General features: G+C 50.4%; 1 protein-coding gene across 4 annotated transcripts in view; it reads left to right on the top strand.

Moving 5' to 3' along the window:
• Positions 1-16,365, top strand: part of LTBP2 (latent transforming growth factor beta binding protein 2) — a 106,243-nt gene that overhangs the window by 40,042 nt on the left and 49,836 nt on the right. For all 4 annotated transcript variants that reach the window (XM_065940772.1, XM_065940775.1, XM_065940774.1 and 1 more), the window contains exons 4-6: positions 13,131-13,321; positions 15,434-15,604; positions 16,103-16,309. In XM_065940772.1, the coding sequence (XP_065796844.1) occupies positions 13,131-13,321; positions 15,434-15,604; positions 16,103-16,309 (569 nt within the window). The remainder of the gene's footprint in view (positions 1-13,130; positions 13,322-15,433; positions 15,605-16,102; positions 16,310-16,365) is intronic.

Raw genomic sequence — 16,365 nt, 5'->3', positions numbered from 1 at the left:
CCTAGTAGGGCAGGCTGGCTACAGGCTGCCAAGACTTTGACCAGCCCCTGAGAAGTATACCCTTGACCCAGGCACCAGCTGCCTCTGTCTACAACAAACCTGTTCGGGCAGGTCCAGAAGTGGGTAAACTCATCTGAGGTTGCAGGCCTGTGTTTGCTGTCCAATTAGGCAGGCCAGCTAAGCTGTCTGTGAGTCTGTTTGTGTGTGTGTGCATGTTGAGGGTGGGTATACACGGACGGGAGATGGGTCCCAGAGACCACAGGCTGGGAGCTCCAGATTCAGGAGGTGGGTGTCTCATGGCCAATTTGGTGGTGGTGAGAGGTCCGTATACCAAGTTCCTCAAGGCTTTGGGAAGCGGTCCAAGCTCAACCTCCCCAGCCTAAAGGCCTCTCCTCCTCCTCTGATCTGTGCTCAAAGGCCCTGACTCATGTTTTCTTTCCCTTCACCTCTTTACCTCCCCAGCCTCTTCCTTTTTTCTTGCGCTTCTTTGGAATTCATACAACACCAGCTTGTGGCGAGGGTGGAGGTGCAGTGGAGGGAGGAGCATGATGAGCTTTGGAGTCCAGTAGGCCTGGTTTGGATCCTGGGTTTTGCCACCCATGATACCCATGAGCTGGGGGCCAGTGACTTACGGTCTCCACAGCGCATGTGCCCCACAAGTGCTGGGGAGTGAGCCCCGCCTCCCAGGGCGCTGGAGACCTTTCTCAGGTGATGTTTGTTCCTAGCCTGTAAGGACAGCAGCTACTTGACCCAGGTGGGTGTGTGTGGAGTCCTGTGGCTCCAAGACTTCACCAGCTCACCCCCGCCACCCTCCGGGGGAACTGCAAATGCCCTGGGAGGTGGGGGCGGGGGAGGAGAGCACTCTTAGCCAGGCAGGGTGGGCGCCAGGGAGGAGTCGTGCAGGATTGCCTTCCTAAGAGACCATTTTTAATCTTGTTCCTCCCTGATAAAAACACTTGCCTTCCCGGCTTCCCTTTTGTACATGAGATTCAAAACATAAGTCCTGGACTCTAGGCTCTAAAGCTCAGTCCCAAAGCATAGCTCTCAAGCCATGATCTAGTGTAGAGGTTTAGTGTACAGGCTCCGGGACCAGATGCAGAGGCAGGTCATCTGTGTCTGATGCCCAGCTCTATCAGTTATGGGCTGTGTGACCTAGCAACTCTGCCTCACCTGTAAAACAGGCATAATAATGATACCCACTTCCTCATATAATGACAATTAAATTCATTTATAAAGTGCTTACAAAAGTACCTGGCAATTACAAGCACTGTGTAACTGCTTGCTATTATGTATTGTCATCCTTGGGTCTTCCCTGGTGGCTCAGTGGTAAAGAATCTGCTTGCAATGCAGGAGATACAGGAGATGTTGGTTCAGTCCCTGGGTTGGGAAGATATTCCCTGCAGGAGGGCATGGCAACCTACTACAGTATTCTTGCCTGGAGAATCCCACGGACAGAGGAGCCTGGTGGGCTACAGTCTACAGGGTCACAGAGAGTCAGACACGACTGAGCGACTTCGCACACAAGCGCAGCTGTGAGCCCAGCGTTGTGGGACTCCGCGAAGGACATAAAGAGGGTACGATCCAGGCCCCTCCTCTCTCCTCTGGGGGTCTGTGTCCCTGGCCACAACGCAGCCCTTTTGGATGGTCCTGCTGGATCAGAACGAGGGGAGTGGGTGATTGCCCGGCAGGTCCACACTTGGGCAAAATGACACTTGTGTAGAAATTGAGGAGCATGGCCTGGGGCCCTGGGCTGCCCCTCAGGGCACCTTCTCCTCCCCACTTTTCCCCTATGAAGTGCCTGAGATGTGATCTCAGGACCTGGGCAGCCCTCTCTGGCTTCCTGCTCAGCTGCCTGGCCCCTCCAGGAGAGGAAAAGGGTGATGCAGTCTCAAGAAGCGTGGGCTGGGCAGCCGATGAAGCTAACTGCCTGCTCAGTGGTAAAACGTCCACAGTTGACCGCGGTATGAGGGGTCCATGAAGAGGAATGCAGTGAGGCTCAGAGAAGTTTCTGGACCCTTGAGAGACGGAAGCAGCACCCACGCAAGGCTGCTGCGGCACCGGGAGCCAGGTCTCAGTCTCCGGGTGTGCACAGCTCTCCCGGCCTCTGCCTCTTGTCTGCCCACAAGGAAGCAGGGAACTGCATTCTCTCTTGAGCTGCAGGGAGCAGACTGGGGTGCGGTTCTGGGAAGGAAGGCTCCCCAAGTTCTGCCCCCTCCCCATCTGTCAGCCTGGCAGGGGCATCCCCTGGGTGCGTGTGCCTGAGCTCCAGACCTCTCGGACCTGGGTGTGGCCACAGAGAAAGCTCCAGGCGCAGACCTCAGAGCAGGGGGAGGTGACTCACAGGCGGCCACCTGGGTGGGCCTGGGTGGGGACCTCAGGCTGACCAGCGGGCCCAGAGGGGTCAAGTGAGTGGGCACAGCAGGACCAGCAGCAGGAGAGGCCTGGAGACATGTGGGGGGATCTTTGGGGAGGGCAGCGAGGCGTGGGGGTGCCAGTGTTGGCGAGGCAGCATCCTAGGGCCAGACAGCAGGGGCGGGGTGGCCTGGTTCCCCCGGGACTGGCCCACTGACCATGTCACCTCCCTTGTCTCTCAAATGTCACAGGCCCAGAGCACCATCCCAGGCAGGAATGCCTGCTGTTTCCTTTCTGGTATGGGAGGAGGGAGCTATTTGATTCCTGGCACAAGATGATCCTGTCTCTCCAGGGACCACCATGTCACTGGGGCAACCGTGACTTTTTAGACATCCTTCCTCGAGCCATGTTGAAACCTGCTCCATGTGACATGATCCTGGGACCATGTCTTCTGGAAATCCTGTCTCTTTCCTGCCACATCCTCCTGCCATCTGATGACGGATAATACAGTGTGGAGGCAGGACAGTAAGGTTTAGGAGGATGCCGATTTCCCCAGGCCAGGCCTGCCAGGAAACCCAAGGGCCTGGGGACAAAGAATGCAGTGAGGGTAGTCAGGGGAAACTTCTAACCACATAGCTCCTGGCCAGAGTAGAGTTTTGGGGTTCATCTCCCAACTCCTCCACTTTCTACACTGGGCTGTCCAATGCAGTAGCCATCAGCCATGAAGGGACTGCTTAAATTTGTGCGTGTGTGCTAAGTAACTTCAGTCGTGTCCAACTCTGTGTGACCCTATTGACTGTAGTTCACCAGGCTCCTCTCTCCATGGGATTCTCCAGACAAGAATACTGGAGTGGGTTGCCTTTCCCTTCTCCAGGAGATCTTCCCAACCCAGGGATTGAATCGTGTCTCTTAGGTCTCCTGCAATGGCAGGTGGGTTCTTTACCACTAGAGCCACCTGGGAAACCCTCTATAAATTTAACGTCAAACTCAGTTCCTCAGTCACACTAATCGTATTTCCAAGTGCTTCAAAGCCTCAAGAGGCTAGTAGTTAGCATTTTGGATGGCACAGACTATAGAGATTTCCACCATCATAGGAAGTTCTATTGGACAGTGTGATTCTAGTTGAATGATCCTGGACAAGTCCTTAAGCTCTCTGTGCCTCGGTTTCATTTTCTGAAAATCGGGTTAATAATAGTAGCTAGCCCCTAAGGTGGTTGTGAAGAATAGATGACATAGTGCAAATATAACAATTAGTACACAGCACAGAGTTAGTGCTCAACCAGTGTTCACTATTATTGTCTAGGACAAGTAAAACAGAGTTCAAGTTCTCCCCTCCTTACCGTGACACCTGGGAACCCACTAACTTCTGGCAACTCTGATACCCAGAGGCTGGGGAGTGGCTGCTGTCTCAGCCAAGCCTGGGCCTCACCTGCTTGGCCCCCCAGACAAAACATCACCATGAATCAGTAGGCTCCTGGCTCTGTGACAAGAGGGGACATTGTGTCCCTTCTTCAACCCTCACAGCTGGGTGTCCCCTTGTTCCTTGTGGAGGCAGGGAAGATTTGCAGCAGGGGGCTGGAGTGTGATGTCCAGAAACAGTCCCTTGGGTCTCTGAGGATTTGGCACAAGGGTCATCTGATTGTGATCTGGGTGTGAGACCTGCTTGGCCAGTGAGGAGGAGAGAGGGAGCAAAGCATTATGAAGGCTTCCTCGCTGCCTCCCTAGGACCCAGATTCTCAGGGGTGACTGAGCCCCTTGGGAGGTGCCAAGGCGTGTACGAGCCTGTACGAGCCGGGCTTGCAGTCATGGGAAGGCCAGAAGCATGCCTCCAAGCAGAAGGCCATGAAGTTGGAGCAACGCCCTCCTGTTCTGGTGTTCTCTCCTCTCCCCTTCTACCTCTCCAGTGTCAGTGTTGTTGATTCCCAGGCCCCTCCTCTGCCCGCCTTTATTTTCTCTTTTACTCCCGTGTTTCTCGAAGGGTTTCCGTGTCAAAGGACCTGGCAGTCATAAGCAATACCATGGACGATCAATGCAATCAATTCCATGATTAGAGCTGGGGACAGTTTTATTAGCAGAAACTATGACGGTCGTCTGTGTGCTCTAAATAAAAAACTGGCTCTAGGCTCACGCACGGAGCCCTGAAAAGAGCAAGCCGTCAAGTGAAGTGCAGTGGGCTGGTGCCACATTTTCCCGTCAATATTCCTTCACTGCTTGTTCACTGGCTTTATCGTGTGCTAGCAGACAAGCGGTAGCAGATGCCAAAGTTTGGAGACAAATTTATGGAAGCAAAACCCAATACTGAGACTCGTCTGTTCATTAACATATTTCCCTCTTTGAAACTGAGACGTGGAAGCAGACGCAATGCCTCAGTCCAGCAGCGGAACTCTGGACCGGTTTGTTATGCATACTCTCTTGGAATGATATCATCCCTGAACCCCCAGCTCTCCACTGGGACTCCCTTGACTGTGTCTGCAGCCCCAGCCCCTCTCCTGAGGGCTGCAGCCCAGGTGTTTCCATCGGCACATCCATCCTGAGACACCAGCACTCGTCAGGTCCCACTTCTTGGCTCTCTCCTTGAGATCTTGGCTCTTGGATCGCCCTCCACCCATTTGTCTGAGCCACAGCTGGGAACTCTTTATGTATTAAATATCCTTTGAATCCATGCCCTCTTCTTGGTCCCGTCCTTGGTCCCTACTAGCCTAGACCACAGCCAAAGCCTTCCAGCTGGCCTCCAGCCCTCCCCTCTCTGGTCTATCCACCAGCAGGCCATCTTTCATCAGAATAATAAACCTTCGAAAAGCCCATCCCATCACGTCCCAGCCCTGCTCGGAGACCACCAGCATCTCAAGGCTGGTATATGACTCTCCCTGTACCTCACACCTTTGCTGGGGTGCTGATTCCCTTGCTCAGTCTCCACTGGGGCAGAGGGTGAGACAGTCTTTGCCATCCTTGGACCTGGATGCCTGGCATGTGGCAGGCATTTCAGTAAGTGCTTCTTGAATGAGTGAAAGAGGGTGGGCTGCTCCAGAATCTCTAGGGATTCCCCCTGACCCAGGCAATGCAGCCCAGACATCTCCCTGATATTTCAAGCCCTCGGCCACATGAATCCAAACCTATGCTCACAGCCTCAGTGAAATGGCAATGGAGCAATGATAAGTGGTAGGGTGGCTTGAGGATAAACTTACCTGGTGTGTTAACCGGGCTTCTGTACTCACGAGTTCTGCGATCTTCAGAACTTCCCTGCCCTCTGTTTTCTTGACTGTAAAATGGGGATAATGAGTAGCTCTTAGGGTTATGGAGAGGCTTTCGTGAGACAGTGCATGTGACGTGCACTGTTGGCATACAGCCTGGCACAGAGCAAGCATTCATTAAATTGTAGCACTCGTTTATTCCCCTACCACCCACTTCCCACTCCCCCCCACAACACACACACACACACACACACACATAGGAAATCACTTATTAATTCCCAGGGTATCCTTCCAAGGTTGCTTTAGGAATATGCAAATAAATTCAACATGTATCCTTATTTTTTCTGTTTTTACACAAAAGTTTACATGCCCCACAGCAGGAGTCAGCAAACTTCTTCCATAAAAAGCCAGATAGTAAATATTTTAGGCTTTGTGCAACATATGGTGTCTGCAACTACTCAGCCCTGCCATTGTAGAGCAAAAGCAGTTGTAGACAATGAATGTGGCTGTGTTCCAATTAAAATGTATTTATGGAAACTTAAATTTGAATTTCGTATCTCTTTCTCATGTCATGAAATATTATTCTTCTTTTGATTTTTTCCAACCATTAGAAATATAAAATACGATTGTTAAGTCATAGTCTGTACAAAAACAGTCGGTGGGCCAGATTTAGGCTTTTTTTTTTCACTTTTCTATATATCTTGGAGAGCATTTCTTATGGATGTAGAAGAGCTGTGTCTTTCTGTTTTGAGGGCATAGGACTCCATCCCATGGATGTCTCTTAGTTTGCCTTAACCAGCCTCCTACTAAGGGACACTTAAATTGTTTCTATTCTTTACAAAATATTTTGCTCTTATGGGAAACAGGGCTACAATGAATGATCTTGTTCATACATCACTGTGGACATTTAAAAGTGTCTTAGGGCAGATTCCCCTAGAGGTGGAGCTGGAACATGAACTGGGGTGTGTGTGATTTTGTGGGGAGAGGGAAACAAAATGGAAAGGTGGACAGAGCCAAGCAAGGACTGGTTCTGGGAAAATCAAGCCGAGGCGGAACTGAAAGTGGAGCTTGGAGAGTTGTCCCGCCTTGAGGCGAGGGGGTGGGGCTTTTAAACTTCCGATTCCGGCAGTCATTCATTTCATGGTCTTGGTGGTGGAAGGAGCCTGTGAGCTGGTGGCCTTCCGTCCAGGAGAAGTCTGTGTGGGGTGCACCGGCCATGGAGTGGAAGGGACAAGGCGGCTGCAGGCAGACCTGCAGGGGCAAAACATCGATGTATTAGGGTGTGGATCAGTTCAGTTCAGTTCAGTTGCTCAGTCGTGTCTGACTCTTTGTGACCCATGGACTGCAGCATGCCAGGTCTCCCTGTCCATCACCAACTCCCGGAGTTTACCCGAACTCATGTCCACTGAGTTGGTGATGCCATCCAGCCGTCTCATCCTCTGTCGTCCCCTTCTCCTCCTGCCTTCAATCTTTTCCAGTATCAGGGTCTTTTCTAATGAGTCAGTTCTTCACATCAGGTGGCCATCAGGTGGGGTGTGGATGGGCGTGGCCAAATTGCTCTCGATATAGGCTGTATGGATGAACATTCCTACCAGCAGCATCTGAGAGTACCTGTTTCTGCAGGATCTCACCAAATTAATCTGTTACTAAACTTTTGGATTTTTTGCTCATCTGATGGATTGAAAAAGGCTACCTGAGTTGTTTCCAGTTGCACATCTCAGAATGAGAAAAGTTGAGCATATTTTCACATATTGAAGAAATACATGGGTCTCCCCCCAACCCCGCACTGGCCATGAACTATTCATATTCCTTTGCTGATTTTCCTTCTAGGGCTATTGGTCTGTCTTTTCAGTTTCTAGGAGCTCTTTAAATCTTATGAAGATTGGTTCTTTGTCTGTGATATAAATTGCACATGTTTTTCCCATTTTGTCATTTGTCTTTTTACTTTGTTTAAAGCGGTTTTGGCCAAGCAGAGATTTTTTGATCATAGGGTTGTCTGGACAAGTAAATTATATGTTACATAAAACAGCTAGAATGATGTCTGCTACCTGGTAGGCATTGAAAGGATGTTTTTTCCTTCCCTCCCCTCCATTCTGTGCTTCATCCAACTGTGCTCATTATCCTTCCTTAAATATGACCCGTGCTTCCTGCCTTCATTCATTTTCTTATGTGGAATGTCTTCCTCTTCATTTTGGTCTGTGAAAATCCTACTCATCTCTTAAGCCCTAGCTCAAATGTCATGATCTTTCTTACCTCTGAACTCCTGTACGTCTGTTAGTCGTCAGAGTTCATCTTGGATCCTAGTAATAGGCACACATTCATCATGCTTTTCCTGAGCCTCAATTTCCTTTTCTATAAATTGAAGTTGCTGGGGAAAAGACTGATTTGTTTTTATTACAAAATAATACATGTTTACTGTAAAATTGTAAAAGCAACTTTTTACTGAAAGACAGCTAAAAATATGGAAACAAAGTTTACACATATACAGGCACTGTCATCCCCAAGGGGCAGCCACTGTTTACAGACCCTTTCAGACCTTTCCTAGCCCCTTATAAATATCTTTAGGGGAGAAAGAATTTTTTTTTCAAACAAAAACCTGGAAGTATACTGTCCATATTATTCTGCAACTTACTTTCTTCATTCAATAAAATAACATAAGGTGATGTATTTAAAGCACATGGCTCAGTGCTCTATCCATGGGAGCTGTAACTATTCAATGCACCTTGTAGTGATGTTTTTAAACTTTCTTTTGACAGCAGAACACTTAGTAAACAAAATAGTATATGTGTGTTAGTCACTCAGTCATGTTCAACTCTTTGTGACCCCATGCACTGTGGCTCACAGGCTCTTCTGTCCATGGGATTTCCCAGGCAAGATAATGGAGTGAGTAGCCATTCCATTCTCCAGGGGAGCTTCCTGACCCAGGGTTTGAACCCAGGTCTCCTGCGTTGCAGACAGATTCTTTACTGTCTGAGCTACCAGGGTGGAAGCCCCTTTGTAGAGTGGAGCCACCAGGATAGGGTGAAAGTGGGTCAAGTGGAGGGCGCAGAGTCCCTCACCCACCCGTCTCCCCGTCACTGTTAGGAAGCCTTAGTGTGTTGGGTAGGATGTGAGTGCACCATGTTCACTGAGTGGCATTATTTTGGGTGTACACTGTCCAGGGAGTTTTCACTCAGCTCGGAAGATCCCAGCCAGCTGGAACTGGAAGGTTTTCTTCCCAAATAGGTTGAAAGAGCTCGAGCATTCTCATGCTGGAGCAAATCTTGGTGAATCATGTAGCCCAGTGGTTCCTGCTTGGTTCCATGCTGGTCTGTGATGGAGACCAGCATCTGTTTTTGTTGGTTCATGAAGAAATGAAAAAAAGTCAATGAGGTGAGATGTCCATGAAGTTAAGCTTATTCCCTGGAGAAGGGAAAGGCTACCCACTCCAGTATTCTGGCCTGGAGAATTCCATGGCCTGTACAGTCCATGGGGTTGCAAAGAGTCGGACACGACCGAGCAAATTTCACTTTCAAGCTTATTCAAACATTCTTATTGCCACTGAAATATATTTTCTTTCATAAAATTATGGTGGTAATAATTAGTAGTTGTGTGTGTGTTTTAATGTCTTACCTAAATAAAAATTTGGCCACTTTATGTTGGTCCCCTAAGTTTGTTTCAAAATTTTACTGATCCATGGAATTCTGAAGTCTAGAGAGAGCTGTTTCAGTCCATTGTGGCAACTTTGCCAGGACCTCGCTAGAACAATCCCAGACAGACAGTCTTGTGCCAGGCAAGTCTGAGAACCACTATCCAATGATGAAATTGCACAGCCGAGAGTGCCCAGTCCCCCCCACCCAGGGACTGTAATCCAAGGAAGTCCCTTTCTCAGTAACATTCTCACTTGCCTCATTGCCACCACTCTCTGGGAGCCAGAGTTGAACTGAGAACTCAAATTTGTTGTTGTTTTTCAGTTGCTAAGTCGTGTGCGACTCTTTGTGACCCCATAGACTGCAGCACGCCAGGCTTCTCTGTCCTCCACTGTCTCCTGGAGTTTGCTCAAATTCGTGTCTATTGAGTCAGTGATGATATCTAACCATCTCATCTTCTGCTGCTTCCTTCTCCTTTTGCCTTCAATCTTTCCCCGCACCAGGATTTCTTTTTCCAATGAGTCAGTTCTTTGCATCTGGTGGCCAAAGTTGGAGCTTCAGCTTCAGCATCAGTCCTTCCAATGAATATTCAGGGTTGATTTCCTTTAGGATTGGCAGGTTTGATCTCCTTGCAGTTCAAGGGACTCTCAAGAGCCTTCTCCAGCACGATGGTTCGAAGGAATCAATTCTTCGGCGCTCAGCCATCTTTATGGTCCAGTTCTCACATCCATACATGATCACTGGAAAAACCATAGCTTTGACTAGATGGACCTTTGTTGGCAAAGTGGTTTTTTTGCTTTTTAATATGCTGTCAAGTTTTGTCATAGCTTTCCTTCCAAAGAACAGGTGCCTCTGAATTTCAAGGCTGCGGTCACCATCCACAATGATTTTCGAGCCCAAGAAAAGAAAACCTGTCACTGTTTCCAGTTTTTCTCTATTTGCCATGAAGTGAGACCGGATGCCATGATCTTAGTTTTTTGAATGTTGAATTTCAAGCCATTTTTTTCATTCTCCTTTTTCACCCTCATCAAGAGGCTCTTTAGTTTGTCTTCACTTTCTGCCATTAGAGAGATATCATCTGCATATCTGAGGTTGTTATTTCTCCCAGGTCACCTCCCTCCCTGCCCACCTCCACAGACTGGGCTGGGGCTTATGAAGGGAGATCATGGTCTCCTTCTAGGGGTGCTTTCAGCATAAGACATAGAACCAAGGCTTCCTACTTGGCTGTGAGCCTCTCAGAAGTTAAGACTTTGATTTCTGTCATTTAACTCAAAGTCCCCATCACAGCAATAGATGACAATAGATTGAGCTCAGAAGGCTGTGGTTGTTAAAAACGTGTTGCCACCAGATTAGTCACTTGGCCCTTTGTATATAAGAATGCTTGGACAGTGTAACAAGATATTTGAGGGTGTCTTTTATTCCCCTTAGATGGAGAAGAATTTTTGATGGTTTGGGGAGAGATATTTTGTCTGAATTGTAGCTAGCACTTTTTTTCTTTGTTCATGTGAGAATTCTGACATAGTTTTCAACTTGTGACCACTTATTTATATTTGCAAAATAATCTCATGGTCTCAGTCTTTCTCTTGGTCCTCACCACAGCCCAGTGAGGTGGGTGTCACCCTTCTTGTTTTACTGATTCCATCTGAGTTTCAAGGGATCTCAGTGACCACTCACATGGGAGGCAGAACTGACATCTGCCTAGCCCAAATCCTATCCTCTCTCCTCTGTATAGACAGGCCCTTTCTACAACTAGGGAATTTTTTTTTTTTTCCATTCTCTGCAAAGTTGAACCATTGGCCCTTGAGGGATTTGAACTCAGCATTCTTGGGGTCATTAGCATTGAGTTCCAATCAGAGAAACAAGTGATGGCCACAATAACAATGGTGACCGCAAACCTCCAAGAGAGGATCCTTTGAGTTTTCCACCTCGACCAGATTGGAGAGCTCTTTGTCAGCAAGTCAAGTTCAGAAATGTCCCAGGTGGTCTGGGCAGAACCTGAACTACTGCATCCGCTTCCCTGGGTGCTCTGTAATGCTGACACTATGCTGAGCCACGGCACCAGTCTAGTGCCACAAGGAGGGGGCTCCCACTGACCCACCAGCCCACTTACCTCCCACTCTTTGGTGAAGTCTTATAAGCCATTGGAAGGCTTGTGTTTTCTGCTGCAGTCAATTGTGCCGACTTCCTCCTGGGAGTGAAGAGCAGGTGCCTGAGCGTTGGGCTCCCAGTTCTGGTCCATGACAGCTTCCAGAGTTTCCGGGGTGGCGAGCGGGCCCTCTCTCCCATTCCAGCTCTCAAACCTGGGGAGCAGGCTGAGGCCTGGTCAGGGCTATCAGCGTGAAGATGGCGGTTGGTCGCCCTGAAGAAGAACAGCACCAAAGCTCACGGGAGCCAAGTCCTAGACCAACAGGGCAGGGGAAGGGCTGGAAGGTGTCAGACTCCGAGCCCTGTCCTGGTAGGACTTCAGCCAGGAAAGGAGGACGGGGGGGTTGCTCATGGCCTGGACCCCTGGGGCCAACACAGTTGGAGTTGGGACGGTGGAGGGAGAGGGTCCCAGGACCTTATGCTGCTTGGGCAAGGAATCCAATGGAGAGGGTCAGGGTGGGACCTGCTGGAGGAAAGCGCACCACCCGAGGCCAGTGCAGAGGCTTCTTGGCTGAGCTTCTCTTGTGGTCCGGGCTGCCTTATTGGGTGGCACAGGGGTCTCTCTGCCCTGGGTTGGAATCCTGGGGTCTGATTTACTGTTGTATAATCTTGAGCTAATAATTACTCTCTCAGCTTCAGTGTCTACAAGGCGCTCATACCCACCACAGTCTAGACAGTGTCCTGTATACAGTGGTTCGTATACATTGTAACAGTGACAGAGTAGTTACAACAGAGGCTGCCTTGTAGAATGGCCTGCCTAATAACAGATACGTAAAGAACACGCTCAGATTTATGAGACCAACAACTCAAATACCTCAGATACCAAAGACATGAGCAGAAAATTTTCACAAGTGTTAAATAGATGTGTCAAAAAATTCAACCTCAGAAATAACAAAAAGGGAGCTAAGGTAACACTGAAGTATCATTTATGATGATTGTTACTGACTTATGAAAAATTAATAATATGTTATGCTGGTGAGGCTGCAGTCCAAATGGTACATGTATACATTTTGATGCAGCTTTTTGGGAGGACTGTCTCCAGTGTATACCTAGAGCCATAAATGTTTGTAATCTTTGGAATTAATTGCATTCTAGTCCATGGAATTAAGCCTAAAATAATAATCGTTTTCAAAATATTTCTTACAAGAAATTTTCAAACATACAGAATAAAAATTAGTTTAATGAACCCCCACACCAAAAGAATATTTTTAGTATTTATTTATTTGGCTGTGCCAAGCCTTAGTTTCAGCACATGAGATCTTCATTGCCACATGTGGAATCTTCATTGCTGCATGCAGTTTCTAATTCCCTGACCAAGGATTGAACCCAGGCCCCCTGCATTGGGAGCATGGAGTCTTAACCACTGGACCACCAGGAAGTCCCCTAAAAGAATATTTTAACTGAAGAAAAAAAAGCCATATGAGTCAGGACAGGCGCTGGACTCGATTTTAGGGTGGGGCTAGTCCATAAGAGTCTCCAACTCTACAAATGTCAGAGCTACATGAGACCAGTCTAACACCTTCATTTTGCAGTCGAGGGCCTTGAGGCCCAGGGAGGCTAAGTGACTTGCCCAGAATACCCAGCCAAAGCCTGGCAGTCCCACACAAAGGTGGGCACTCCCACAAAACCAGCCAGCTGGCCTGGACCCTTTCTCCCTGTCTCGGGGCACCTCCATTTTCCTGGAGTTGGGAAGAGGCAGCCAAGTAGAGAACACCCTCCCAGTGCAGAGGCAGGGGCTGGATGTCCTGAACTGGAAGGGCACAGGGACACTGCTCCCGGGAATGCCAACCTCATGCCTCGCTTGTCTCCCCAGGACCCTGAGTGGGCTCAGCCAGACCCACTCCTCCCAGCAGCATGCAGGGCTGTCCCAGGCCGCCCGACTTTATCCAGCCCCTGCGGCCAGCGGCCAGCTGACCTCCAATGCCTTGCCCATGGGGCCGGGTCCTGAGCGGAGGGATGCTGCCCCACAGGCAGCATATCTGGACCACCCGTCATCCTCCTGGGGTAAGGATACCCTGTCTCCGGGTTCTCATAGAGCCTTCTTCTCCCCGCCATGGCTTCCCCGCCTCACTCTCTCAGAAAGGCTGAGTTGTCACCCTGTCCCTCATCCTTTCAGCCAGTGAACAGTTGTCAAGCACCTGCTTTGTACCAGGCTCCAAGGGTCCTAAGCCAGCTGTCAGAGAGACTGTGCCCCCTTGAGACACTTAGACCTTGACTTGTCTTTTTCCGCCCCATCTGTCACCCATCCTGCCTTTGCGTCCTTCGTATCCAGCTGTGAACCTCACCTCCCCGGCCCCGGCCCCAGTCTTTCCCCTTCATCTTTTCTGCAAAGCCCGAGCCTCCTGGACCAACCTGACCAGTCGCTTCTTTAGCCCCTACAGCCTGACCTCTGCTTCTTAGAGGAGAGAACGGAGCACCCCTGAGGATTCCACCTTCGCACACTCTTGGTCATTGCTCGGCAATCCTTCCTGGGGTGCCTGGACGCTTTGTCGCTCTCATTCCTCAGAGCAGCCTCTCCAATCAGCCCCCACCTTCCCCAGCTCCATCCCACGGCCATGCTTCTCACTCCCCAGAGTCCTCACCTTCCTGCCCCCATATGCGCCCCACCTGATGCCATGCACGTCATTCCCTTGCCTAAACCCATGCCTGAGCTGACTGCCTTTCTTTGTTTCCCATTTTTAAAGTTGAGGTGAAATTCACATAATGTAAAATTAACCATTTTAAAGGGTACACCTCCATGGTTTTCAGGATATCCACAATTTTATGCAGCCACCACCACCACTGTCTAATTACAGAACATTGCCGTAACTCCAAAAAGAAGCCCCATGCCCGTTAAGCAGTCCCTTTCGCCCCCCCCTGCTCCCACCCCCTTACTGTCCTTAAAGATTTGCCAATCGTGGGCATTTCGTATAAACGGGATCTTACCATGTGTGGCCTTTTGTGTCTGGCTCCATCACTTGGTAAAGCGTTCTCACGGTGGATCCGTGTTGCAGACACATGCATGAGTGATCTTTCTTGCTGTCTTGAAAAGGAAGCACCCCTCCTCTTGTCTAAGGCATGTGCCACTGTTTCTTGACTCCTCTGGACCCCTAGGTTGTCACTTGGCCTCCCCCCACCCTGGTTCTCCTCCCCCCTTCGAACTATCCTGCCCTCAGTCCTTCCCCTACAGCATATACAGTTGCTTATAAATCTCCCATTCTCTCTGTCTCTCATAAACACACACACACACACAAGGTTATTTTCCTCTGCCTTCCTGTCTATCTCTGCTGGCTTCACAGTGAAGTCTATACAGACCTTTTATAGTTCCCTTCTCAGCCCCTCTGCCTCCTGGCTTCGCTCCCTGGCCCCCAGGATGGAATGAATACCCCTCCTTTGTACATCCGCTGTCACCACTCACATTGAATGATGCACCCCCCTCTTACTCTGCCATAGTGACCTCCCAGCCGCTCATCCTGCCTCCCCAATCACCTGCACACCCCAGCTTGGAGTACACGACACCTCCACTTCCCTTTGACCTCTCCCTGAAAATTGTCAATGATTTCCCACCACCAGCTGAATAAAGCGCCCTATCCTTGTTCTGGCCCTTGGGCTTCCAAAAGCTGACTCTCATCCTTCTTTCAGGCATTCTCTTGGAAAACTGTCTACACTGGCAAGTCTGAGCTACATTCTGTTCTCTGCGCTGGGGTTCAGAGCCCAGCTGCCTCCCTTGCCAGCTGTGTGACATGGGATACAATCCATCCCTCACTGAGCCTCAGTTTCCTTACCTGTCAGATGGGAATGCTAACTGGGATCTAGGAACATGGCCAATATTCAACCACTTTAACCTACAAAGATGGCAATTTCTAATGGTTCTACCTAAAATAAGACTCCAGAGGGTTGAGAGCAGTTGTGCATGAAGCCTGAACTCAGTTGCTGGCCCGTCAGCATCCCTCAGGAGATGTTGGACCGTGAGCTGTTACCCTGCCCCCACTATGGGACTTTGCATCCAGGAGGGACTTAGCAAATGCCCTTGGGATGAATTCAAGCCAGTCCCGTGTGGGTCTTTCTAGCCAGCCTCTGGAGGTCACAGCTGTGCCTCTCAGCCCTGCCCCCTGGACCCAAGCCCTCTCTCTGCAGGGCTGAATCTCACGGAGAAAATCAAGAAGATCAAGATCGTCTTCACTCCCACCATCTGCAAGCAGACCTGTGCCCGCGGGCGCTGTGCCAACAGCTGTGAACGTGGGGACACCACCACCCTGTACAGCCAGAGCGGCCACGGGCACGACCCCAAGTCTGGATTCCGCATCTGTGAGTCCATCCCCAGCTCAGAAGGTTCCTGGCTGGCCCCGGGGGCGGGGGGCAGTTGGTCAGAGGGACCGGCCTGCCTTGGCCCGGAGCCCAGGTCTTCTGCAGGAAGGAAGCCCAGAGCTCTCCTACTGGGGCTTCCGTGAGCTGTCTCGGGTCACACAACGCTGAGTCCTCACGCAGCTCTGTCACGTGTGACTCGGCAGGTCACACAACCTCTCCTAATCCCAGCTTCCTCATAGAGAGGTGAAGGAGTAAATAGGGCCACTCCCCTCACCCTCCTCCAGGTCACCATGGGGCTGCAGAAAGGCAAGGCCTAGTTATTATCCATCCTCCTTCACTCCCAGGCCTCCTGGAAAGTCCCTGCATTTCCGAGGGGACCGGGTTCCGGAAGCCATCAGACTTGGGGGCCTGGTCCCCCCCTCCCCCCACCCCGCAGGCCCACACAGTAGGTGCTGCTGTTCGCTTCTGCCGCCAGTCACCCTGAGGTCGGTGTTGTAGATTTTTGCCAGATCCCCTGCCTGAACGGGGGCCGCTGCATCGGCAGGGACGAGTGCTGGTGCCCCGCCAACTCCACCGGGAAGTTCTGCCACCTGCCCGCCCCCAGGCTGGACCAGGAGCCTCCAGAGAGGGGCCCCCGCCACAGGGCCCCGCTGGAGGGCCCCTTGAAGCAGTCCACCTTCACACTGCCTCTCTCCAACCAGCTGGGTGAGTGTGGGGCTGGGGAACCGCGTGAGGTGGGTGCTGGCATCCTGACAGAGGAG

This window comes from Muntiacus reevesi, chromosome 7, assembly GCF_963930625.1.
Source record: "Muntiacus reevesi chromosome 7, mMunRee1.1, whole genome shotgun sequence".
Taxonomy (NCBI): Eukaryota; Metazoa; Chordata; class Mammalia; order Artiodactyla; family Cervidae; genus Muntiacus; species Muntiacus reevesi.
The sequence above is the reverse complement of the archived record's forward strand: the minus strand, read 5'-3'. Positions and strand labels throughout refer to the sequence as shown.